The 26,788-nt window shown below is 36.9% G+C and overlaps 1 protein-coding gene across 2 annotated transcripts in view; it reads right to left on the reverse strand.

Moving 5' to 3' along the window:
• Positions 1 to 26,788, reverse strand: part of SEMA3A (semaphorin 3A) — a 202,666-nt gene that overhangs the window by 39,605 nt on the left and 136,273 nt on the right. For both annotated transcript variants that reach the window (XM_080664128.1, XM_080664129.1), the window contains 4 exons: positions 9,434 to 9,576; positions 8,121 to 8,235; positions 7,956 to 8,025; positions 5,100 to 5,244 (listed from right to left, as the gene is read on the reverse strand). In XM_080664128.1, the coding sequence (XP_080520254.1) occupies positions 5,100 to 5,244; positions 7,956 to 8,025; positions 8,121 to 8,235; positions 9,434 to 9,576 (473 nt within the window). The remainder of the gene's footprint in view (positions 1 to 5,099; positions 5,245 to 7,955; positions 8,026 to 8,120; positions 8,236 to 9,433; positions 9,577 to 26,788) is intronic.

Genomic DNA, 26,788 nt, shown 5'->3' on the forward strand with positions numbered 1-26,788 from the left:
ATATATATAAAAGGCTAAGCGACCATCCAACTGGTAGCTATGATGTGTGATGACCATCAGGGGGCAGATGCTCAATGCAGGGGGATGTCAGAAAGCCAGTTTCGGCCCGATCCCTGCAGGCCAGGCTGAGGGACCCCACCTGCTGGAGGGACCCCGCTCACTCTGCAGATACCCTTAGAGTCGCGGCACTGCCCCAGGTATAGCCAGCCAAGGAGGGACCACAGGAGGTTGGCTCCAGGGAGTGTCTGGCTCTTCTCGCTCAGTCCCGCCCCACCAGCCACCTACTAATATTTTTTCAATGTGCATGAATCTGTGCACCGGGGCACTAGTATAATAATCCTATATAATAAAAGGCTAATATGCAAATCTACCAAATGGCAGAACCACCGGTCGCTATGATGCGCACTGACCACCAGGGGGCAGATGCTCAGTGCAGGAGCTGTCCCCAGCCTGCAGGCCCTGATTGGCTGATCAAGGCCGGCAAGCCAACCTCTCGGTCCCTTCCCCCAGCAGACAGGCTCCAATCACCCAATGGGAAATGGGGAACTGGGGGTGGTTGGCAGCAGGTGTGGGTGGCACCATACCAAGGCCTCTGCCCCACCAGCCACCCCACACACAGAGGGAGACCAGCGGCAGGGAGCGGGGCTGGCGAACGGGTGGGAACAGCCAACCTCTCGGTCCCTCTCCCTGGCCAGCAGGCTCTGATCACCCGATGGTGAATGGGGAAACCGGGGGTTGGATGGCAGCGTTGGGTGGGGCTGGCTGCTGGCAGCCGAGGAAGATGGCCCTGATCCCAGGCCAGGCCTAGGGACTGTACCCATGCATGAATTTCGTGTGCCGGGCCTCTAGTATATGACATAAATGGCCTGGGAATCTAAACCTCTGATCATTTTTTAAGTAAAAGAAATATTAGATTAGTGGATGTAATAAATACTATGTATTTCCTAAACATATCTTAAGTTTCAATGGGATTTAGTTATGTCACCATTTCTTACCAAAAATTGCAAATGCATCTAATAAAATCAATGCATGGAAGGATCTGATGCCTCTATTAGTAGCGACACCATACATTTTATTTATGTGATATATAAAGTGTTTGGAATAGTGAATGGAATATATTAAAATTACATGTTAGAGACATGCAGAATAACTTTTTTAGATATATTTGGTTCAGAATAATGTTTTTAGATATATTTGATTTTTATTGTATGTATATGCCAAAATACAAATGCTTTTTTCAAACTAAAAGCCAATATAAACTATTATTTATTGCTTTGTTTCTGGTATAACTCTGAAAAGGTACCACAAAATATATCAAAAGTACTATCTCTAAAAAGTTAGTTTAGGGATAAGAACAGGTGTTATTAACTGTTTAAATTGCAGGGACTGAAACTGACCAATTAGAATGGACCAAGTAGAGTATGAGGGCAATAGGAGTCAGAAAGGATGCATTGTAGTACACTGGCAAAATACCATCGCTGGATATAAATGCTCCATATAAAGCAACAAATCAAAAATGAGAAAATTCAGATTTCACAGTCTCTTTTATTTCATTATGTGGTACAAGCACTCAGAGTACAATATCTCCAGTCTCATGCTTTTTGTCTTCCACTTAGGTAATTTATGCCACTTAATGTAATAGCTTTGGAGCGAAAAGGAATATAGAGAAGTTCTAACAAGAGCCTTAAAAGGAGAAATCAAGTTTCTGTAATTACCTTGATATCTATCATTAATAATTCATGAGAGATAAAATAAATAAACCTGTTTTGAAAAAAGAGTATGTATTTATGCACGTATATGTATGTATACATTTGTTGTGTGTGTGTATATATATATATATATATATATATATATATATATATATATATATATACATTCACACCAGTGTAACAGTTAAAGGATTTAAGAAATTATTTTTCTTTAAGTAAATTATAAAATTACTTATTTTATATTATAGAAATATAAAAAAGCTGTATAAATTCTTAGAAGAAATGATAAAACATTTTTATGACATTTCTCACTATTTTTTGCTTTTCTACTACCATTTAAATATAGCTTGCAAAAATTTAGAAATGTGTGATTTAAAGTTACAGGAAGGAATTTATTTTTATTTTATCCGATATCTGTGTTATTCTTTTGCCTTTCTGGACTTTTATTTTTGTATCTAGCATTACTTAGTTACAGGTTTTCCTTTAAAAGTAAATGCCATCTAACATGGCTGTTGAGACTCAGTTGGTTAGAGCATCGTCTGGAGAACTGAAGGGTTGCTGCAAATCCAGGTCAAGACACATACCCAGGTTCTGGGTTTTATCCCTGTTCAGGGTGCATAGAAAAGGCACCCCCCTCCTCTCTCTTTCTCTCTCTCATCACTGAAAAACATATCCTTGGGTAAGAATTAAAAAAAGATAAATAAGAATAAATATTATCTACTGACACATTATTTAAATGTCACAGAATATTTTCACCAGTAATGTGATGAAATGACAAATTCTCAGCTGCCACCTTTTGGGACTAATGAACTCATCCAAGTAAATTTTATTCATGGAGTTAGGTGTTATCTCCTCCAGGTATCCATCTCCTAATTCCTATGTCAGGCAATACTTTCTGCCTTCTGCCCTTAGCACTTGGTGCATATTGCTGACTTAATTTCCCATGTTATAACAACTCTCCATGAATACTGGGTGAGAGCACAGCTCTGGAACCAAACTGCCTGGACTGCATCCTAGATCCTATCCTTGCCTCAGAGTCCTCATCTGTGAAATGGGAACAATAACTGAGTACAATATCCTATATCAGTGGTCCGCAAACTGCGGCTCGAGAGCCACATGCAGCTCGTGAGCCGCGGTTTGCCGCTTTGTTGACTAATGAGTTTGCTGACCACTGTCATATACTACCCTTTACCTCTTTGCACACAATATGCCACAATTGCCTAATCCTCACAGCTTCCAACTACATGGTAACATTTAGTCTAGTCCAGTGGTCGGCAAACTCATTAGTCAACAGAGCGGCAAACCGCAACTCGCGAGCCGCATGTGGCTCATGAGCCATGGTTTGCCGACCACTGTCCTACATAATAAAAGCGTAATATGCAAATTGACCAAACGGTGGGACGACCAGTCACTCTGACACGCATTGACCACCAGGGGGCAGACGCTCAACTCAGGAGCTGCCCCCTGGTGGTCAGTGCACTCCCACAGGGAGAGTGCTGCTCAGCCAGAAGCCGGGCTCACCGCTGGCAAACCCAGCGGCAGTGGCCTCTCTCACCTCAGAGTCAGCATTAAGGAGCAGCAAGCTAGGCTCATGGCTGGCGAGCGCAGCAGCGGTGGCAGGCGGTAAGGAGTGAGGGGTCCCAACTGCGAGAGCCCCAGACTGTGAGAGGGATGTCTGACTGCCCAAGGGGATTGGGCCTAAGCCAGCAGCAGACATTGCCTGAGGGGTCCCAGACTGTGAGAGGGTGCAGGCAGGGCTGAGGCCTCCCTCCCTCCGACCCCCTCCCTCCCCCCCGACCCCGTGCATGAATCTCGTGCACTGGGTTCTCTAGTATATTAATAGGTATAAATCTCTTAAAACAGGATCTGGCATACAATAATTTCTAATAACTGTTATTAATTCCATATATATTTTACACATCTTCAGATCAAATACTTTGTAACTCCAAATAGTAGCATAATATCCAGCACACTGAAGTAATTCCAAGTTTGTTGAAGTGAACCTCACAAGAGTTTGTATTTAGAATACAGTGGCATTCATTAGCCATAGAAATATAAATAGCCATAGGGATATAAAAATGTCCACCAACATGCCCTAACTGGTTTGGCTCAGTGGATAGAGCATCGGCCTGCGGACTCAAGGGTCCCAGGTTCGATTCCAGTCAAGGGCATGTACCTTGGTTGTGGGTACATCCCCAGTAGGGGGTGTGCAGGAGGCAGCTGATTGATGTTTCTCTCTATCCCTCTCCCTTCCGCTCTGTAAAAAATCAATAAATATATTAAAAAAAATGTCCACCAACAAAGTAAAAAAAGTTTACCATTAAGAAACAGAGTAAATATCTTGTGCTTTTTATAAAACCCATTGGGCTTCACATAATCAATAGATATTCTATCTTGTTCATTTATTCTTCTGAAAGTTTATTTATTTATTTATTTATTTTTATCTACAAGCTCCATCAGCCAGAAGTAATATTTGTAAAATGGGAAATTTATAATTTGCTCATAAATAACTTTAGCAATACAGAAATACAAGACTATTAAAAGAATTTATGCCTAATAAAATCATAGAAAACATAACTTACTTAAATTTAACAGAATTAAAAAACTGAAGTGAAATGAAAGTAATGGTTAGACTTCAAATACAAGTTTTTTCATCACATAAAATTACTTCCTTAATGGTTCTTAGGATTAAAAAGTCACATTTAAGTGAATAATTCTATCAAAATATTCTATTACTTCTGCTATCATATTGAGGATGACTTCACTCATTTTCTACCATACTGAAGTCTTTTATTTTTTTATCCCTACTTTAAATAAGATTCAAAGCTATTTATATTTTGAGTTCTGTCCAATTTTTTTTTTCAAAGCCTGCATGTGTCCAGGGCTGCTGGATGGTAAAGGAGAGTTTGGCGATGGCAGACAGAATCTCATAAAGTAATAGGTCCTGCTCATTCTAGGAGATTTTTTTTCACATATTTTCTTTACCTACAATATTAGTTAAAAAACTGTTTTTCTCCATTTAAGCCTCTGCTATGATCAGAGAGAATAAGTCCAGGTATACTCTAATTATTCCAACTCTCCATAAAGGCCATTTTCACTATATTCCATTTAGAAAATAAAATAAATAAGCCTGTCCATTCAGTTTCTATTACTCAAAGATGATGGGTATTAATAACTGGGAAGCACTGAATGTAAGCACTGATGTTCATAAAGAAAATGGTTTTAAACATGGAGTTCCATTGTGTCACAGAAACTCTTTCCTTGCTTTCATTTATAGTCTGGGAATCCTGGTTTTACATAACCTGTATTTAATATCTGGGTATAGCTGCTTTTTTAAAATTTTAAGCACACATTTACCCTTTTTATATTTTAAGCATCTAGGCTACTTACAGTTCCTGGTCGTGGGTAGGGGACTCTTCCTTGGTAAGGCACCCACTGGTAGTTGGGACCATCCCTGTGAGCATATGGACCAAGGAACACCCTTCTCACATCACTCATGCTATACATACACACAGCTGACCCCTTGAAGATGTTACTAAAAAAGAGAGACAGACAAGAACAAATTTTCATCTCTATACAATGGCAAAGTACTGCTGATACTGAGTTCTTAAATTTTGAATATCAGTGATCAAAACGAACACAAATTCTTAGCAATATCAAATAGTGTTTGAGATATTTAAATTCATCTATATATTTAAACAGTACATAAGAAACAAATTATGATTCTCAAAAATAGAAAACATGGAAGAAACCATCTCTATTATTTGTAGAATATATACTCATATCATGCATAATCTTTTATAGGAAAAACACATACACTAGTATTCTAATAAATAATGTTTAATTTTTACATCAACTAGAAATAAAAATGTAAACTTTGATAATATGTTAAGCCTCATTCGTCATAAATGAAACCAGGAAACTTTTAAACAAAAAGGCTTAAGAATTCATTTTAAAGCTGAAATGAGCAGAAAATGAATAGTCAAGGCCATATGATGTATTACATTATATTATTTTTAACTCCCAAACCACCATAAATATTAGATCAGCTAATTGTTGTGACGGTATTTAAAATCACTTCTTCCCAACACAGAAAATCATTTTAAGTCAGTAGCTATCACATCCTAGTCAAGGTGGAGTATTATAGCAATTATCTCCATCATTTTGCTAGACAAAAATCAGGTAATTGAAGCAAACTGGAAGTTTGCCATGAGTTGCCACAATTTTCCATTTTATTTTACTTACATAAATACATGTTGAGGGGTGTATTTATAGCATGATATAAAACAGTTGTGCACATTTAAAATATGGAATGCTTATCTTTTAACCAATCTTTCCCAGAGAAAATTACATATAAATCAGACCAAATGAAAAACATGTGTTTATAAGATTTTATTATACAGAAATCACTGCATATATATATAATGTCTAGTGGAGTGTAAGCTTCATGAGGGATGAAAGCATGCCTAGGTTCTTTTCTGTAGCTTCAGTTACATATTGCATGACCCCTGTCACAGAGTCGATCTCAGTAAATAGCTGTAGAATTTAATAACAACCTATATATATAAAAGCCTAAGCAACTGTCCAACTGTCCGAACATCTGCCGTGTAGCTATGACACACAATGACCACCAGGGGGGCAGACACTCTGACCAGGAGAGGAGAGAGCCCGACTCCTTGTGGCATCGGCCATGGGTTAGGTTGCTGCTGGGGCACTGTCAGCCCCAATTCTGCCTCACCCACATCCTGGACCCAAAGAGGAGGGAGGAGGGAGGGAGCCTGTGGGCATCCAGGCCCTGGGGGCTGGGCCTGCAGGAGGGGGTCTCGCAATCCGGGACCCCTCAGGGGATGGATGTCACAGAGCTGGTTTGGCCTGATCCCCGCACGCCAGGTTGAGGGACCCCACTGGTGCAAGAATCTGTGCACCAGGCCTCTAGTATTTTCATAATAGAATAGCACGTTAATACACATATGATACATCATAGATTCTAACGTTTACTTAACCATTTTCATCTCTTGATGAAATAAGTCAACACTGAAAGACTTGATTATGATTTACAGCTGTGAAGACTAACTCACATGCAGACATCCATCTCACTGAAGCAGAGAGGCAGAATTATTTTACTCATTATTAAGCCAGTGATTTTCAAAGTGTGTTCTCTAAGACCAACAGCATGGGACCACCTGGGAATGTGTTAGAAATGCAGATTCTTAGGTCCTGCCCCATTCCTTCAGAATCAGGAACTGTGGGGGCAGGGCCTAGCAATCTGTATTTTGACATGCTCTCTAGGTGATTCAATGAATGCTAGAGTCTGAGAACCACTGTATTGGCATTGAGGAAGCAGAGAGATGGGTTAAAGTTTGTTTAATTTGGACCTCTCACATTCTTTAGTTGTCATTCTGTTTTTAAACCAAAGGGGGAAACTATTTAGTCTTGTATATCATTTTAGCAATATGGGTTTTTAAATTTGTACTTGTTATTTTTAAAATTAAGTGAAAATATCCAATCAATTTGTAATGGCATTAATATTTACAGAATAAATCAATTTTGGATATTGCAGTTAATCTTCCTCTTATGCTATAGCAATCTCCTGCAGCATTTTACCTGATTTTTTATTTTAAATTACTTTTCTTTTAAACATTTATCCATATAGGAACACATATCCTTATTTATGTGCTTATATATTTCCTTGAACAATTCCAGGTAATGTAAACTTTATACTGAATGTAATAGAAAATAATTGCTGTTTGATTTATAGCAAGAGCCTTGAGGGAGATATAAAGTGGGGGGGGAAAGGGGGAAAGGGCAAAAAGGGAGGAAGGAAAAGGCAGAAAGGAGGGGGAAGGACAAAGGGACAAAGAGTGAGGAAAGAAGAGGGGCTAGGAAGACGAGATAGGAGAGGGGAGGGAAAAATGTTTTTTCACTCTTACTTCATATTATTGTAAACTTATAAAGCAGATTCCCATTTTTATAAAATTCTACATTGTGCTCAACTTTTAAAATCAAAGCTATATATAGAACATGACATACATTTTTTCAGAACTATTTTTGTAGTGATATTTTTTGCTAAAATTTATTTTTTTTAAACTATTGAGGTCATAACTTATTTCAGCCATCCAAGAATGCACACCTCAAAGGTTAAGCCAACATTGTTCTTCCATGAATATATTTTCACAAATGATGAATGCTAAGAAAGCACCTAAAGGACATAAAGTTTCTATGATAAGATGGTAAAAAGTTGTTTACCTGGAAGTTGTAAACACTCCATATACAATTGGATTTTTAGGATCTTTAGAATTCATTAGGAATATATCCTCTGTTTGAAAACAAAATTGAGAAAAGTTGCATTTTTTATTATTATGGCAAAGTCTGAACAAACATTCTCTGTAAAATATCACCAGCTGTACTTACGAAGTTCATCAAAGTGAGTGTCAATGCCATTTGGACCTGGCACTGAGCAAATCAGACGAGCTTTGAGGAATGTCGTCCATTTATTCACCAGACTTCTGTGCCCCCCGAAGTCGTTCTGAAAGGATAAAACGCTGGTTTGGGGAACTTTGCATGGAAAAGCTAATCTCAAATATTTCTCTTATCTTGAGATAGATTCATAATACAATTCCTCATATTTCAAAATGAGGAAGGAGGAAATTTGAGTGACATGATACAAACACCTGTGCTTTTTAAATCATATTGCTGGTCAAATTTATTCACTCAAACTTTATTCAAGGAATGACTTACAGGGGAAGACAGTTAGGGGCAATTGGGCCAGCAGGGGAGGGCAGTTGGGGGCGACCAGGCTGGCAGGGGAGGGCAGTTAGGGGCAATCGGGCCAGCAGGGGAGCAGTTAGGTGTCGATCAGGCTGGCACGGGAGCAGTTAGGCGTTTGTCAGGCTGGCAGGGGAGAGGTTAGGGAGTGATCAGGCTGTCCGGCAGGCAGGCGAGCGGTTGGGAGCCAGCAGTCCTGGATTGTGAGAGGGATCTCAGATTGAAGAGGGTGCATGCTGGGCTGAGGGACACTGCCCCCTCCACCCCCTGCATTGTGCTCTGGGCCTCTAGTATATAGCAACAGTTGACTTTGTCCATATTGCACATATACTGTACTATACAGTGGTAGAGGGGAAATTAGTACTGTTATCATATCTTCACACTGATACTAATTAATCCATAAGTATCAATCAATTTTTATTACATATATTTAACATTATAATGCCATATTACATTTAATTTTGTGTCATACAGTAAATAATTACTCAGATCAATTTCAAAGCTTCAAAATTATGTATGTGCATGTGTACATAGGATGTTATAATAATCAATTTATAAAAACAAGATTTAATACTTTTATATTAATAATTTAGCTATCCTAACAACAAATATTCATTCAAAAATTATACATTATAGGAAAGTGTGCTAAGTCTGAGGATACAAAATTGTATATATTCTCTTAGGTAATATAAAATATTTATTTCTCTAGACTTTCAAACTAAGACCACATAATATAATTTTGAAGTAATGCCTCACAACCTCTGCTTGCTTGTTTGACTATGAAGAGTTACTCATAAACATGATATATTTTCAATCCTTTTTTACCATTTAAATATTTATAATGATAATTCAAGAATTTTAGTCAGAATTTTCATTGCATTTTCACATAGGTGGAAAAGAAAAATAAATAAAATTGTGATTCAACAGTATCTTCCTCAATTTATTTTTCTTCACCTCACCTTGCATATCTGACCTATTCTAGCATGAGTGGCTTTTCCAGTGTGTTCTCCATCTATCGCATTTTCACGGAAGAAAAAATATACTTTGTCATCTTCAGGGTTGTCACTCTCTGGGATGAGGTGGGCACTAATGAACCTTGGATCTGAGAGACAAATTATAGGATATATATGAATTCACATTTGGATGTATAATACTATTCATTACAGTGCATTTTCACTTCCTTTTAACTCCTATTTGATATATTTCAGGAACTAATTTTGCTTAGTTCACTTTTTCCAGAGTATGTGAACCATTCCTTTTTCAAATGACAGTTGACATTTAATATTATTGTATATTAGTTTCAGGTATACAGCATAGGGGTTAGATAATAATAGAATTTACACGGTGCTCCCCACAATAATTCTAGTATACACTTGGCACCATACATCCTTATTCAATATTGTTGGCTGTATTTCCTTTGATAAACTTATATCCCCATGACTATTCTGTAACTGCAATTGTGTACTTCTTAATTCCTCCACCCATTTTTACCAAGATCCCCAACCAGTCTCCCATAAAGCACTATAAGTTTGTTCTCTGTATCTATGAATTTGTTTCTGTTTTGTTTGTCCATTCTTTATGTATTTTAAACTATGTTACAAGTTATATGTAATAAAAACACTCTTTAATTTTTCCCCCAGAAAGTTAGGACTAGGTGCAGAAATTAGCAGTGTGACCACATAGTTCAAATGCATTACTGGCTAAAAAAATATTTGGCAAACTTTAAGTGCTATCTAATATTACTTATTGCCATCACCAACAAGTATTCTTCCTTTCAAGCATAAGATAGTCTAAATCAAACTACCAATTCATCTATCCCAGTTTCCAGCAAAAATTGGGTAGGAGGGGAGAAATGAGAGGGGATAAATTGGGTAGGAGGGGAGATCCATATAATACAACAATAAAAAATAAATCCTGTCATGTTGTTCCCATCTCGGTGAATAGCAATATCATTTTCCAGGCACACAAGCCAAAAACCCGGGAGCCACCCTTGAGTCCTCTCTGTCTCTCACATTCCACATTCTATCATCCCATCCCTGTTTTTACCATTTCCTACCACATCCTTTAAGACCTGCCTCTCTCAGACCACCATTGCCAGCAATAGACACCTTATAGCCTATTTGATTCTACCTTACCAACCTTGGCCCACTTCTCCACACAACAGCAGAGTGAACCTCTGCTATGTCACTTCCCTCTCTAAACTCTCCTATATCTTTCCAAACCACTCACAATGAAATATTAATTCTTATAGTAATCAGAAACCCTATATGATCTAGGCCCTGCTACCCCACATGCCTTTTCTTCAACCTACCCTTCCTTCCCTAAGTCACTCCTAGTCAGCCAGGCCTCCCCCTCTGGTTCTCAAACAAGTCAAGCACTCTCAGTCCTGCCTCAGATCATTCTTGCCTGTGTATCTCTCTGCCCTCCTATATCCCCAAGGGTGGGTTCCTATTTCTACTCAGGTCTTTGTTCAAATATTACATTATCAAAAAGCCCCTTGTTGATTACCTTCTTTAAAAGCCTTGAAATCCTTATACCAGGGCTTTTAAAAAAAACAAAAACACACACACACAACAACTTATTTTCATTCATTAATTTTGTTCCTAAGATGGTTCATCGCCTGCTATTAAACAGCTCTCTGCCTCTCTCTGTATCTAATATTCATTTGCTTATTTTCTTCTCTCTCTCCCTCCAATGCAGCACAATTTCCATGAGAATAAGAACTTGGCATGTTTTGGTTGGTGCTATGATTCAATAGCCTAAAACACAGTGAGCAGTCACCAAATATCTGTGCTAGCAGGGAAGGAAAGAAAAAGGGGAAAAGATAAGACTGTCTAGATTAAACACAGGGTTTAGAGTCCCACTTCAAAAAATGCTTCTGTAAATACCTGGGTTGATATGGTTGTGGCTCATACAAACTGTATAAAATATGTACTAGCTTCACGGCTTTACTATGTGACATACTAAGAAGTTGAGTTCCTCTCACTGAGAACACTTAGGACATTGCAGGTATTTAAATTCTTAGAGTAATCTACCTAAACTCCCATGGTGCATTATGTTAACAATGAAATATATACCCACAGGTCAGCCTCATACTTCAGAGACCAGAAAAGAATTCAGAATCCTGATTTATTTATGTCATTGACTCCTAGTCTTTACACCTGTGGATAATCATTGTTATCCTCTTTTCCATGCTCATAGCCTTCCTTGAACATTTGTTCTGGGACTGTGTATTGAGTACATCTCACAGGGCTACACTCCACTATCCTTCTTAGGCAAATTATACAGACTCTCCAAATAATGTAAAACACATGAAGTATTACCTATTCACATTTTAAGTTCAGTGTTCCACTGTAATAAGAGTAGGAAAATAGTAACTTAAAAATTGGAATCACTTAGCACCAGAATTTTTTAGATAAATAAAATAATGTATTACTTTAAACTTAATACTTGTTTGCAAATCTGATCTTCATAAAATTGTACTTGTTCATAGATGTACTTGTTCATATGTATAGGAGGAATGTTGAGAGGAATAGTTAATGTGACAGTAGGAATTTTAATGTACAAACCAAAGAAGTATTACCTCACCGATGAAATTAGATTCCTAGAAGTGAGGTGTGAGTGTATGAAAGAACACAGTTCATCACTTGCATCTTTTGTGACTTTTCTTTTTTTGAGAGAGAGAGAGTGGGGAAGGGACAGAAAGAAAGGAGAGAAACATGGATGTGTGACAGAAACATCAATTGGTTGCCTCCTGTGCACGCCCCGAATGGGGATGAAATCTCAACCTGGATATGAGCCCTGACCTGAAATCGAACCTCGTCATTTGGGTGTATGGGATGACACCCCAACCAACTGAGCCACCTGGCCGAGGTTTCAGTGACCTTGACAATACTCTTACTTCTCAGATATCAGATGCCTAATTTAAAAATTGTGTTCTATTCACCCTGTAATAGAAATTACAAATAGTTTATATACAAATATTTTATTATTTTTAATTAAATTTATTGGGGTGACATTGGTCAACATGAACATATACAAACAAATATTTTAAACTTAAATAGTGCATGTGAAACAATTTTATAAAATGCTAACAAAGGTATTATGTTATTATTAGATACCAAAAGGAAGCTTCAATCATATGTTAAGTTTAAGGGATCACATTAAAATCCAGCTACAGAATTTTTATTTTTAATTATAAAAACTCACACATTCTTCTGCTTTAGTCCTGGAGCAATGGAGAAGAAGTTGGTCTAATATTACCTCCCAAATTAGTGAAGTTGTTCATATAAACACTTGAATAACTTAAATAATTTCAAGTAATTAAATCCAACTATCTTTCATTTCATCATAAATATATACAAGACACCATGTAAAAAACAAAATGAATAATATATATTTCTTATTCTCAGAAAGCTATAATCTAACAAAAGCAATGTCAGAGGCACAAAAACAACAACAATACAAAGAAATTTTACATGTATAAACATTCTCCTGATGTTTGGGCATGAGAGAAGTCATATCAAGCATCATGTTCACTTTCTAAAATATGTCAGGATAATTATCAGCTTACAAATGTGGATGCTAGTGAGAAATAATTCAAGCAACATATGAAGTACTTGGTAAAAGTGTTTTCAATACTTATCTCTCCTTTAATATCTGATACTACAGGAGTGGAGGATATTGTAGATGAATTAACAGTTTGACATAGCTTCAGATATAGCCAAAAACTAAAATTATACATGGAAAATAACAGCTAAATTTATTAAAATAGAAAAAGAGAATATCAAAGAAAAATAATGCCAATTTAATAAAACTTATCTTTAAGAAATTTAGATTATATCTTATACTAGAAAAGTTTCATTCTTATTATAATAAAACTAGAGGCCCAGTGCATGAAAATTCATGCACTGGAGGGGGGTCCCTCAGCCCGGCTTTCCCCCTCTCATAGTCCAGGAGCTCTCAGGGGCAGGAGGCAACCCAGTGATCAGGGGAAGGTGACGCCCCCATCACACCTCTGCTGCTGCCACTGCCAGCAGCGCAAGCCTCAGCTGGCCCTCGTTACCTGAGCCTTGGGCGGCCCTGGGTGGCTGGGCAGCTGCCACCCGAGGCTTGCTTGCACCTCGGGCCGGCCTGGGTGGCTGGGGGACTAAGGGCCTGGGCACCGCCATCTTGTGGCTGTGGGTGCCACCATCTTTGAGGGCGTGGCAGTCAAGTCAATTAGCATATTCTCTCCTTATTGGCTGTGGGCACCGCCATCTTTGTGAGGGTGTGGCAGTCAATTAGCATATTCCTCTTTCTTAGATAGGATAGGTGTCTCTATATGATCTCTTAAAAAATTTAAAATAAATATTTTTCTAATATTTCAAATTTAGAAATTCTTCTCTTTGGTCTAAACCTCTGCTCACTATTCATAATCTACTTCTTCAGTCCCCCAATTTTGTCTTCCATTTTCTTGTGCTATTTTGTCCTCTTACCCCCTTTCTCATTCCCTTAGACAAGTGGTTCTCAACCTTTCTAATGCCGCGACCCTTTAATACAGTTCCTCATGGTGTTGTGACCCCCAACCATAAAATTATTTTCGTTGCTACTTCATAACTGTAATTTTGCTACTGTTATGAATCGTAATGTAAATATCTGTGTTTTCCAATGGTCTTAGGTGACCCTGTTAGCACTGCTGCTGTAGAGCCTAAGACCACCGGAAAACACAGATATTTACATTACAATTCATAACAGTAGCAAAATTACAGTTATGAAGTAGCAACGAAAATAATTTTATGGTTGGGGGTCACCACAACATGAGGAACTGTATTAAAGGATCGTGGCATTAGAAATGTTGAGAACCACTGCCTTAGACTATTCCTCTCCTCACTGGTGAATTCTTTTTATTCAATCCGAACATTCTAATCAGTCATCCTAATTGTCTTCCCTATTTCCCTAGGACCTCTTAGCCTTATGAACATTCACTATTCCTGCTGTGCAAAACCCAGAACTTTCTTCCACTTGCTTCTATATCTAAGCAAGGAAAAAGAAAATCAAGTAGTAATAGCAAATGGGTGTGCTATAAATTCACTCTATCTTAAATAAAAATCTTGGTGTCCCTAAGGAATTAGTATACTTATTATAGATGTACTAACAACAACTTTTAAAAATCATTCAGATTGTCTTAAAATTAGTAAGGTAACACCATCTCTCACTTTACATTCCAAAGATGAATTTGTTATTTGCTATATTGATAAAACTGAGACCACCCTCCTTTTTCTTCCTTCATCCCCCAATTTTTCTTTTTTTCCTTTCTATGGAGAAATGAGCTATCTGCTAAGTCTAAAGCCTCCCTTTATTTGCTATCAATCCAATAATGTACAGAATATTACTCCAATAATAATCTTTCTTCTTCATGCAATCACTCACCATTTTTATTTTCATTTATCAAATATTTCCTAAGCACTTACTATGTGCTCCGCAGAGTGAAAGATTAGGGGATATTATGGTAAAACGTGTTATGCTTACTGTCTGTGAGAGAATAACAACAATTAAATAGAGAAATTATGAAACTGCATAAAAAGAACAAAACTAAGAGTTTGGAAAGAATGCAGAAGGAAATGGAAGAGACAATCTGGCCTTGAAAGAATTAGAGAACATTTTTCTCAGAAGATATGACATATAATTCAAGGCCTGAAGAAGAACCAGGAATGTCCCAGGCAGAAGGAACATATGTGACAAGTCACAGAAACAGCAGAGAATGCTGTGCACAGAGAGTGATCAGTGAAGACAGAGGTGGTCAGATATGACGAGAGAAAGTTAAATACAGGCCAGGACAAAAGGAAAGCAGTTTATTGTTCTAATAGCTATGAGAGAAACCCTGAATGTTTTAAACCTAGTAATGCCATTCTCAGATTTCTGTTTTAAGGAGATCATTCTGGTTGCTGTAGAGAAAACAGTTGTAGTGTGTCAAGAATGAAGGCAGAAAGATCAGTCTGGAAAGTGGTGAGAAATGATGGTAATATTGAGCTATAAGTAAAGAAGGAGACATATGCAGGGATTATGTGTAAGTAAAATTGATGGATTATATTCATTGATAAGATGTATATAAGGAATAGTGACAAAAATAATGGGAAAAATTAAAGAAATGTCTGATTTAAATAACTGGTTGGATTGGATTCATTTATTTGGTTAGGGAACATTTGAGGAAGGATAGATATGAGAGTGGGGAAGAAAGATGAGCTCAAAATTCAAATTCTGACTAAAATGTCCTACCTAGATATCTCACTGCAACTTTAATTCATCACACCGAGCAAGGAGCATAGCAACTTCTCTTTTAAAAATGCTTTTGCTCCTTCCTACCTTTCCATTTTGGTTACTGTCAACATCAATGTCTAGATATAAAATGTTATTTTACCTTAAATTGCCTCCCTCCATCTCCTACAGTTCTCCTTTGCACTCTTAATTTATTATCAAATACATTCCTGCTACAATTTTACTACCTTTTTAATGTTACCCTCACAATTAATGTCCTTTTTAATTTACAGTTATATTTCTGCAATTATCTAACTGGCCTTCTACATGTATTATCTATTTCTTCTAAGGCATGCATACAGTGCTTCAGAAGTAAGTATGAATGCATTAATACAATACATTATCCAAAAACAGATGGCAGGTGTCATAGGATATGACAAAATAGCATAAATTAAGCAGAGAGGACAATAATTCTGCTGTTACTCTGAGCCAGAAAAAGGGCTAAGAGAAGTTATTACATTCATATTATATATATATATATATATATATATATATATATACATATATATATATATATATATATATATATATATATATATATTTAAAAAGAGCCACATATTTAGCTCCAATCTTTCTAGCACAAGAAGAAAATGGGAAACATTGTCAGTTACATTATTCACAGTGTCTCTAATGTAGAAAATAAATGAAGGGCAATCAGTGTCATTCACAAACTAACTTTGACCTATTGTTCCAGCAGAACTGACTACTGCTCCTCCTTTAAATGCTTAGTGAACCTGTTTATCATTCTAGAAAACACCATAGATACTGACTTTATAGGCATGTGTTTCACATAACACGAAAGTTTGCTTCTACATCTCTTAAAACATTTAATTCTTTTTCTATTATCCTCATGTTCCTATTTAGTATGACAGGCATTTATCCTTATTCCTCCCTCTCTTGCCTTCAGCTTCTCTACAGAACAAAGTATTCCCCGAAGCACATTCTGAATCTGTCCCACTGCAACCACTCAGATGAGGGTCCTCACACTTCTCTCTTGGTAGTCACATGGGGTCTATTTCCCCCGCTTCTGGCCTCACCTTCTCCTAAACATCGTGTACTGTCTATCGCCTTTGGGCACACAAACCATTCCCTGGCACCTGGTGCACGTTTTTTAATTAGAATCCATAAAACTCTGATTTTACTCACTTGTTTTCTTTCCCCTTTCTTCTTATAAGCCAGTCTTTTTATTTTTTGCTGACTATTTCTTCCATACTAAGCATAATTTCTGAAACAGAGCATTGTTCTTAAGAAGTGAATGAATTAAAATCTCCTAAATTAAAATGTGTAGGTTTTATTTTCATTCTGTGACTTTTTTTAAAAATTTACTTTTCAGTTACAGTGAAGATGCAGTATGATATCAGTTTCAGGTGTACAACATAATGTTAGGTATTTACATAACACTAGAGGCCTGGTGCATGGATTTGTGCACCGGTGGGGTCCCTCAGCCTGGTCTGTGGGGATTGGTCAAAACTTGCTCTCTGACATCCCCCAAGGGGTCCCAGATTGCGAAAGGGCAGTTCTTGAGTGACACACCCTGGAATCCGGCTCCCTCCTCTCTGGTTCCAGGTGAGTCACTTGAGAACCACAGTTGCCAAGTCACCGAAGCTCAGAAGCTCCTGCATTGAGTGTCTGCCCCCTGGTGGTCAGTGCATGCCACAGCTACCAGTTGGAGCGTCTGCCTCCTGGTGGTCATTGCGCGTCATAGCTACCTGTCAGACAGTCAGACGGTGGCTTAGGTTTTTTTATATATAGATACAAAGTGATCACCCTGATAACCCTAGTACCCTCTGACACCAAAAATAGATATTATGATATTATTCACTATATTCTCTATGCTGTATTTCACATCCCCATGACCATTGTTATAACTGGCATTTGTGTAGATTTTATTTTTTTAAAGGAAGTATAACATTTTGTTGCCTTTTGACATCGTTAATTAAAGCTTCTGGGATGAATTGAACTCGATATTTAGGTTTCTGGTTAAAGAAATGCTTAGACATTCTTATTTAAATTGCAACTATTTTTAAGAGGTAGTACACAATAGCAGGTTTTCAAATAGTCTCCTGAAATTTTACGAATATTCTTTTAACCTGGAAGAAGCTTTTCTTTTTTTATTGCATCCTTTTGTGTCAGACAATGAATACAGCAAAAATCAATTACCTGTTTGCAATTTTTCAAAATTAGATTTATCAATAGGATTAAACTAACATAAGGCATGTTTCTCCATTGTCTGAAGCTAAAAACAATGCATGTGTTGGAGTTCAGACGTTACCATTGTCCTGAAAAACTACATGCTATTCAATAACTGGTCTTATCATCAAAAATCCCCCATGGAAAAGTTTTACCACTCAGACTCATCTACTGTACCACTTCTCTTTAGGAACCTAGGAGAGTTATTCTAAAGGTGCTATTCTACCATCAAATGGCATGCAGAAATGAAAAGTAATCCCAACTTACTAGTTTCTTTTTCTTTTAAAGTTGTGTCTGTGGCCTATTAAAGCAGAGGATGCTTATTTCCAGATAAAATTCCTGATTCCGGAGTGGCCATGTCCATTGAAACTAACAGGTACATATATACAGATCCTCTCATAATGCAACCAGTTACAATGCCCCTAGATAACGTGCCCCATTGCGATGTTCTCTACTCCGTAAAGTTCACAATCTCATGACAAAAATTTAACAAAATCTTTCAGATTGTACAATTAGAAAATATTTCTTGCGACGTGGAGCAGGAAACCAGTGTGGGTGTATGTTAAAGTTGACATCAAAAGAAAGTGGAAAAACCCATTTAAGCAAGATCAAAGTGCATTTATCTCAGCAGCACAAAACTGCAATGCAAACACTATGAAAGGTAAATACACTTGGAAAGGATTCTCTCATTTGGATAGCTTAACTGGTATGCCTTTGGGGAAGAAACTTTGTCTTTGCAGGTACTGTGGTACTTTTGCCATGCCCTGAGCACATGGCAGAAGCTGAACAAATAATCATATTTAATAATCTTGGGCCAATGCTATCATGTGAAGCATGGGATCTGTAGTCAAGATAATAGCAATAAACCCTGGGTAAATAAACTTCTCTTTTCTTCTCTCCTTTATCTCCTTTTCCACCCCCTTGACATTCTTCCACACCTCATCTCACAGATGGCATTTCTTGCAAAATTCACGTTTGGGTACCACCTGCCACTTGAAATAGTACCACTCTGTCGAAATATTTTTAGCAGCTGCAAATTAAACTGTCCTTCAGGTGCAATCTCGCACTTAATGAAAATGACACCTTGGCACAGGACATGCAGCTGGCTTTATGATACATTTGGCAGCCTGAGCTTATTTAAATAATGAACACATTTTACTGCTCTCAACATTAGGATCAGTCAGAATCTTGAGTATAGCAACATTTTGACCAACATTTGGCTGGACCTATCCTTTCCATGAACAACCCCACAAAGTATAAGAACATACAACTACATTGTAGAAATATTTTTTTTCTGAAAATGAATTAAATTTAAAGGATGATTAATGAAGGCTTTTAGAGTGTCTATAAATTTAGAAGTTAGGACATATATTGGGTTTCTAGGATATAAATTATACATAGTTCATTAGAATAGAGGATGAAATGAATGATTGTAAGCTGTCTTATGTAAATACTACAAGGACTGGTTTCACACCATGAAACACTCATTCAGTCCTCTTGCAAAGCATGTTAGGAGGTTCCACAGCAGAATGACAAAACCACAAATCCACTGGGAAAAAAACACACAAAATTCCCCATCTCTCTGAATCAATTATGATTCTACGTATGAGAGTAAAAGGAACCTTTCAAAATTTGTACAGTTATCTATCTATCTATCATCTATCTATCTATCTATCTATCTATCTATCTATCTATCTATCTATCTATATCATCTTCTATATCACAACCAAACAACTGGTCACCAGGAGGTGCATGAAGCACCTCTCGTGGGGCAGGGCTCACACGGTGCTGGTGGCAGGGGGGGTGGGTCGTGCAGCGAAGAGGGCGCAGCAAGGTGGCCAGCGGGCAGGCGGGGATGGGGAGCATGGCACAGGTCCCCAGGAGGTGAACAGAGGTGCTCCCACAGCAGGGGGAGGGGCGGGGGCGCACACGGCAGCGGGAGGAGGCGGTGTGTGGGGGAAGGATGCGAGCTGGGAGTGTTGCGGGGCACGGAGATTGTGAGGTATTGCAGGGCGGTGGACATGGCCCTGATGGCAGGCTAGGCCTAGGGGACCCTACACGCGCACAATCCTCTAATATATATATACTCTTATTTTCTTCACAGTAAAAGGTTATCTACTGACCTAATAACTATTCATGAAGGTAAATTCTTACTAAATACATACCTTCAATTACCAAAATAATTCTTTTTTCACTGTGATAGGAATCAGAGAAAACTGGGTAAAATTCAAGCTTCTCCCATTCACTAGATTTGTAACCTCAAAAAATAAATTAATGTCAACTCACTTCAGTTTCCTTATATACTTATGTCAGAATAACGTAAGTATATATGTCTGAGAAGTGCTGGGGGAAATATATATCTTCTTTCCCTCCTTTCTTCCCTTCTGTCTGTCTTTTTTTCTTTCCTTTTACCTCCCTATCTACCTACCTATGTCAGCATATCATCGGCCTTCACAATTGCTAGCTGTTATCATAACACTGTTTAGAAAATTTTAAGAAATATCCTATATAAACCTATGTTTAAAAGTTAATGGTACACAATGGAATACTACGCTGCGGTAAAAAAAGAAGGAATTCTTACCATTTGCAACAGCATGGATGGAACTGGAGAGTATTATGCTAAGCAAAACAAGCCAGTCAGAGAAAGATAAATATCACATGAGCTCACTCATTTGTGGAATATAATGAACAACATAAACTGATGAACAAAAATAGATCCAGAGACAGAGAAGCATCGATCAGACCGTCAAACCTCAGAGGGAAGGTAGGGGAGGGTAAGGACTTGTGTGCATGCATATAAGCCTAACCAATGGACACAGACACCAGGGGGGTGAGGGCATGAGTGGGGGAGTGGAGGGCAATGGGGAGGTAAGGACACATATGTAATACCTTAATCAATAAAGAAAAAAAAGTAAAAAAAATGTTAATGGTAACATACACTGTGATTGTGACTGAAAGCAAGTTGAATCAGGAGCAGCTGATGAGGAAGGAGTAAACCTGTTAAAAAAACAACTGAGAGGAACAAATAGCAATTTAGGTAAATTGTAAAACTCTTTTTTTTTTTTAATTTTCAAAATATTTCCAGTATCACAGCCTCAGGCTTCAAATAGTTATAAGCTAGCTGGAGGGGAAATTGGTGATGGGGACAACTCATCACCACATGACAGCCAGCACCCCAGGCTGACAGCCACTGTGACTGTTTTCTTCCCTTTCAGCTTTGCTGCAACATGAGGGCCGGGAGGTGGGGGAGTAGCTCCCTGAATCAAAAGACCTTGAATGGAACTTCCAGCACATTGGGAATGTAGGGAATGCAGCACAAAGTCATCTTACATTCTTAGCTAACAGCCTACGCAGAATGGATATATCATTTTTGGCTTTGGAATAGAAAAACTTCTGGCTGCCAAGGAACAGGCCTGGAAAAACTTCTGATGCTTAGCTGGCTGGGAAACTATGATCACAGTTCTTGGGATAGTTTAACCCGAAGAAAGTTGAAGATGAGTCATGTCAGGAGGGAGAGAAGGGCTAGGCTGATTAGGATGGAAGATGAGCCCGAATGGGAAGTAAATAATAGGAACTATTTACTGTGTTCTTTTCTTGTGCTTTTCACGCATTTTCCTAATCCACACTCATCCCAGGAGAAACCCTGACATTAAGACCCAGTAAATACCCAAAGTGCAAACCAGCACATAAACAAGAGCTGAGTTCTTTCTACAGGATCATGCGGCATCAAGTGTTTACCCATGGGTTTTCCACCAGGTCTACATGTTGCATAGGCTTGTACACTATTTGGTTATTTTGTTTACTATTTTAACAAGGAAAGAGGTTTTTAATAGTAATAAAAGTTAGTGGAAAAAGTCACTGTTTTCTACTACTACAAACTAAGTCTATTTGAATCAACCAGTCATAATTAAATCAAACTTTCCACAGTTTTTCTCAACTGAAGGCAAATTACTGAAGAGGAAGTGGAAAGTCTTTGGGATATTGGGCTTAGGAGAAGAAACATATGAAGTAACCACAAACATCACTGTGGAGTGTGATGTCTCCAGTAGTATATGTCAAATCAAATTAGTAACCTTATGGTTTCCCTTATTTAATACTGCAAAGAGAAAACGTTATCCCACTGTCATATTTTCAGCTTCATCTCCCATATCTACTTAGTTGTAATTTCTTACCAATTCCACCCCTCACACATATTTATTGTATTTTTCCTTGTTTCTTTTGTTCTAATTAATGTTCTCTCATCTCTCTCCTAAAGTATTGGCTTGTCTTCTTTAAAGATCGACCTGTCTCAAATCATTTTTTTAAATCAACACTTCACAATTCTGCCAATGTGAATTTCTAAATATACACTTAATTATATTGGCGGTTTTTCAAAGGCTAAATAATTAAATTCAGTCTCAATTATCTATTTATTTACTTATTTTTAAATTTAAGTATAGTTGGCATACACTATTATATAAATTTCAGGTGTGCAATATAGTGATTCAACATTTACAAATTCAGACTCCTTTAAAGATATTCAAGGTCTTCACTTAGTAGGCTCACCTACTAAGAAAAATTGCATTTTCCCTATCCCCTTCTGTCTTATCACTCTGGATTCCCAGAACTTTCTTTCTTAAGTGACTTTACTTATGCAAATCCTCTATAAAGAATCATGTCATTTTTCAAGACCCTTTTCAAATACCTTCCAAAGTGCATAGTGCTTTATTTAATTCTTGAGGTGGAAACTTGTCTTCTGAGTTTCCATAATATTATATTTTGTTTGTATTTCAATTAGAGTAATTATACTTTCCCACTTGCCCAAGATTATTCTTTTTTTTTTACTCCTCATCTGGGGATATGTTTACCATTGATTTTAGAGTGAGAGGAGGGGAGAGGGAGAGAGAGAGAAACATTAATGTGAGAGAGAAACATGGATAGGTTGCCCTACTCATGTGCCCCAAACAGGGATCAAACCTGCATATGTGCCCTGACTGGGAATTGTATCCGAGACCTCTAGGGTATGACTCTCTAACCACTTATCTACACTGGTCAGGGCACCCTGGAATATTCTTTATAGTGATAGAGTATGTTTGTTCTTTTAATTTAAATTTATTTACTTATTTATTTGAGAGAGATGAAAATATCTATTTGTTGTTCTACTTATTTATGCATTCATTGGTTGATTCTTGTATGTGCCTTGATTAGGGATTGAACCCACAATCTTGGCGTATCAGGAAAATCCTCTAACCAACTGAGCTATCCGAGCTATCCAGCCAGGGCTGTTCACAAAGCTCTTTTGAAGCATGGTTTTGTCATTCATCTTTGAATCCCCTCTATTAGAGTCGCTCAACTCAGAAGCCTGGAATTAGTCTTGAGTTCACCTTCCTCTCCGTTGACAGTTTATTAATCACCAAGTTTTATTTCCATCTCTCTATCTTTCATATATATCTGTATACTTCATGTCTTAATTTAGGTCCTTACAGGTTTTTCATCCTTTCTATAGCTTTTAAGTTTCTTGTTATCAGCCTCACTTTCCTACATTTTTTCTCTCTCACATAATGCCAAATGTGACTTCAGTATCAATACTCAATTTGTTTATACCAATCTATTGTTTAACATCCTTCTTCATGTAATTTTTGATGGGAGTATAAAATGGTCTAGAAGTATTTTGTCAAACCAAATACACAGTTATCCTATGATTCAGTCATTCCATTTCTAGCTATTTAATTACGAGAAATGAAAATATATGTCTACAACAAGACTTGAACAAAAATGTTTATAGCAGGTTTATTAAGACCAAGTATCTATCAATAAAAACATACATAACACCAGGGTATAGCCATACCATTAAATGCTGCTTAGAAATAAAAAGGCACACATTACTGATACATGCAATGACATGGATGAATTTTTAAAAAATAATGTAACCAAGAACATATATATAATTCCATTTATATGTTTCTAGAATATGCAAGAGTAATCTATTGTGGAAAATACAGAACAGTTCATTCCTCTGGGGGCAAGGGTGTAGAGACTAGCTAGAAATGGGCAAGATAAAATTTCTGGAACATTCCATACTTTGATAGGTATTTCAGTTACAGAGGAATATCATCTGTCAAAAACTCATTGAATAGTACACTTAAGATTAGTGCACTTCATTGTATATAAATCTTGTCAGAATAGAAACAAATACATAAACCAATATTGAACTCATATCACTATTAATCATATTTAAGAGGTGTGCTGATGCCTCATATCGACTTTGATTTCATTAAGAAAATGGTTGATGGACGGACAGGAATGAATGGATAGACAAAAAGTGATAAGTCATATATAGTAAACTATAAATTTGTAGCATCTAGGTGGAGGGCCAAGATGTATAATTATATAATTCTTTCAATTTCCTGAATATGAAAATTGTCTATGACTCCTGAAACAAAAAATAGTTTTTCCTAACTTTCAGCAAAGGTGATCTTAGGTAGATAAAAATATTCATGTAAATTTAAGAAAATATAGTATGTAACTACAGTATTATAGGTGACAAAAAGAGTCATTTACTTTTTTCTTCACTAATACAGTGTGGCTCAGTCTTAAAGTAAATGATAGCAAAATTAAGAATTTCAAGCATATAACTGAGCCTGAAAACTGAGCATCACTTAGATTTTCATAGACATGCAAATTTGATATAGTGTAATCTTCTTTAGTTTTCTATATCTAGAAACTATGTATGTTCCTTTTACTTAAACATTATGGTCTTTGTCAGCTATTCAAATAGAAACATTTTCAAATATAACTGACTATATTGTGTAGAATTCTGTTTGGAAAGTAAATTGAAAATAGCTCATCTGGCATGGCTCAGTGGTGAGCATCCATCTATGAACCAGGAGGTCATGGTTCAATTCTTGGTTGGGCACATGTCCAAGTTGTGGACTCCATCCCCAGTAGGGAGCATGCAGGAGGTGACTGATCAATAATTCTCTCTCACCATTAATGTTTCCATCTCTCTCTGCCTCCTCCTTCCACTCTGAAACCAATAAAAGCATATTTTTAAAAAAGAAAAGAAATATTTAGTTTGTGTATTGTTTTTTAAAAGAAAATACATCTTGTCATATTTTGTTTTTACCTTTCTGTTTTGCTGACTGATTTATTTCTAGAATGCATATCTTCCAACCATTTCTCTATTTTGATGAATTTCACAAATTGCAGGAACGTAGTGCTGAGCACAAAGTAGGTTTTGAGGAAAGTGATTGGAATATTAATCTAATTAAACTAAGTCGATATATCATAAGGTCATATGACTATTTTCTTGTTATTATTTTATAATTATCTACCAAAATGTGGTCTATGTTTCTGCTCTCTTATCTTGTAAATATGTAGTCTTTTTCTTTCATTGACTGGTTATATAAGAAGGAATTACTCAACATTTCACTGTGGAAATTATATAATTATGTACTTTATTCATTATATACTAGAGGCCCATTGCACGATATTTGTGCAAGAACAGGCCTTCCTTACCTGGCTTCGCTCCTGGCTGCCCAGGAGCCTGCAAGTCCTTGCTCCTAGGCAGAGCACCACTCTTGTAGCTCCCTCCCACTCCACGCCTGCATATGCAAATTAACCCACCACCTTTGTCAGGTTAATTTACATACTCACTCCTGATAGGCCGTTGGTGTAGCAGAGGTACAGTCAACTTACATATTTGTCTATTATTAGGTAAGATTAGAGTGACTTTTTCCATTGCAGATTTTGGGAGTTGAAGAATATTTTTATGAACTTATAATGGTTATATATGCACATGCATGTACACACATATATGATACATATATTGTGGATATTAATTTTTATTACTTAAAGATATCAATGACTTAATACAGATTTTTTCCCCCCAAATTTTCTCAACATTGAAAGATTTGGGAAAAAAGAATTATCCTTTTACTTTGCCATTACAGGTGATATCAACATGAAGGGAAATTAAATAGAATATGTATAATATAAATTATTCTCCCTACACACAAAATTATGCTATCAATAGAGTGCATGTTTAAAAAATAATTATGCTATTTTGCATACAATACAAATTAAAAATAAATTTTGGATTTGGATGAAGAAAACCAAAGCAGCAAACTTTCATTTCCTACATCTAAAGAAAATAGAATTTTCTATTTAGAAAAGCCATTGCCCCATAGTAACAAGTAATTTATATGATCTTACCCAATCAATGACTTCACACTAAAACTTTCTCTCTTAAATAGAAAATTGGTAGAGGTTCAAGAAATGTGGTATTACCTAACTCTCTTCATTTTAAATTAGAGCACGTTTTCCTTCCCTTTGCCAGAAAGTTCATCAATATTTTAGACAGTGTTCTTACTCTGCTTTAGATGAAATAACCTCAATTAAGTGTGTATGATTTATTTTCTAAAAATTTCATTGCTTAAGCAATGAGCTAAAAAATTCACCACACCTAAGAAATATAGTACAGGTGTGATTTAAATCTATTTTAAAAAGAAAAAAAGAATCATACCAGTGCCTACTTCCAACTCTTTCTCCAATACATAATCATACCTCACTAGTTGGTAATGGTTAAAATAAAGAGAAATATATAAGTTTAAGATGCATTTCATAGAAGTAATTAAATCTTTTGAAAGATGATTATACATGAGAATGAAAACACAAGACACTAAGAGAAAATATTAGCAAGAGATTTGATAAAGAACTGTTATCCAAAATATACAAAGAACTCTTAAAACTCAATAATGACCTAACCAAAAGACTTGTGTGCATGCATATTAGCATAAATGGACACAGACACTGGGACGGTGGGGGCTTGCCCAGGGTGGGAATGTCTG

This window comes from Plecotus auritus (assembly GCF_963455305.1).
Source record: "Plecotus auritus genome assembly, chromosome: 4".
Taxonomy (NCBI): Eukaryota; Metazoa; Chordata; class Mammalia; order Chiroptera; family Vespertilionidae; genus Plecotus; species Plecotus auritus.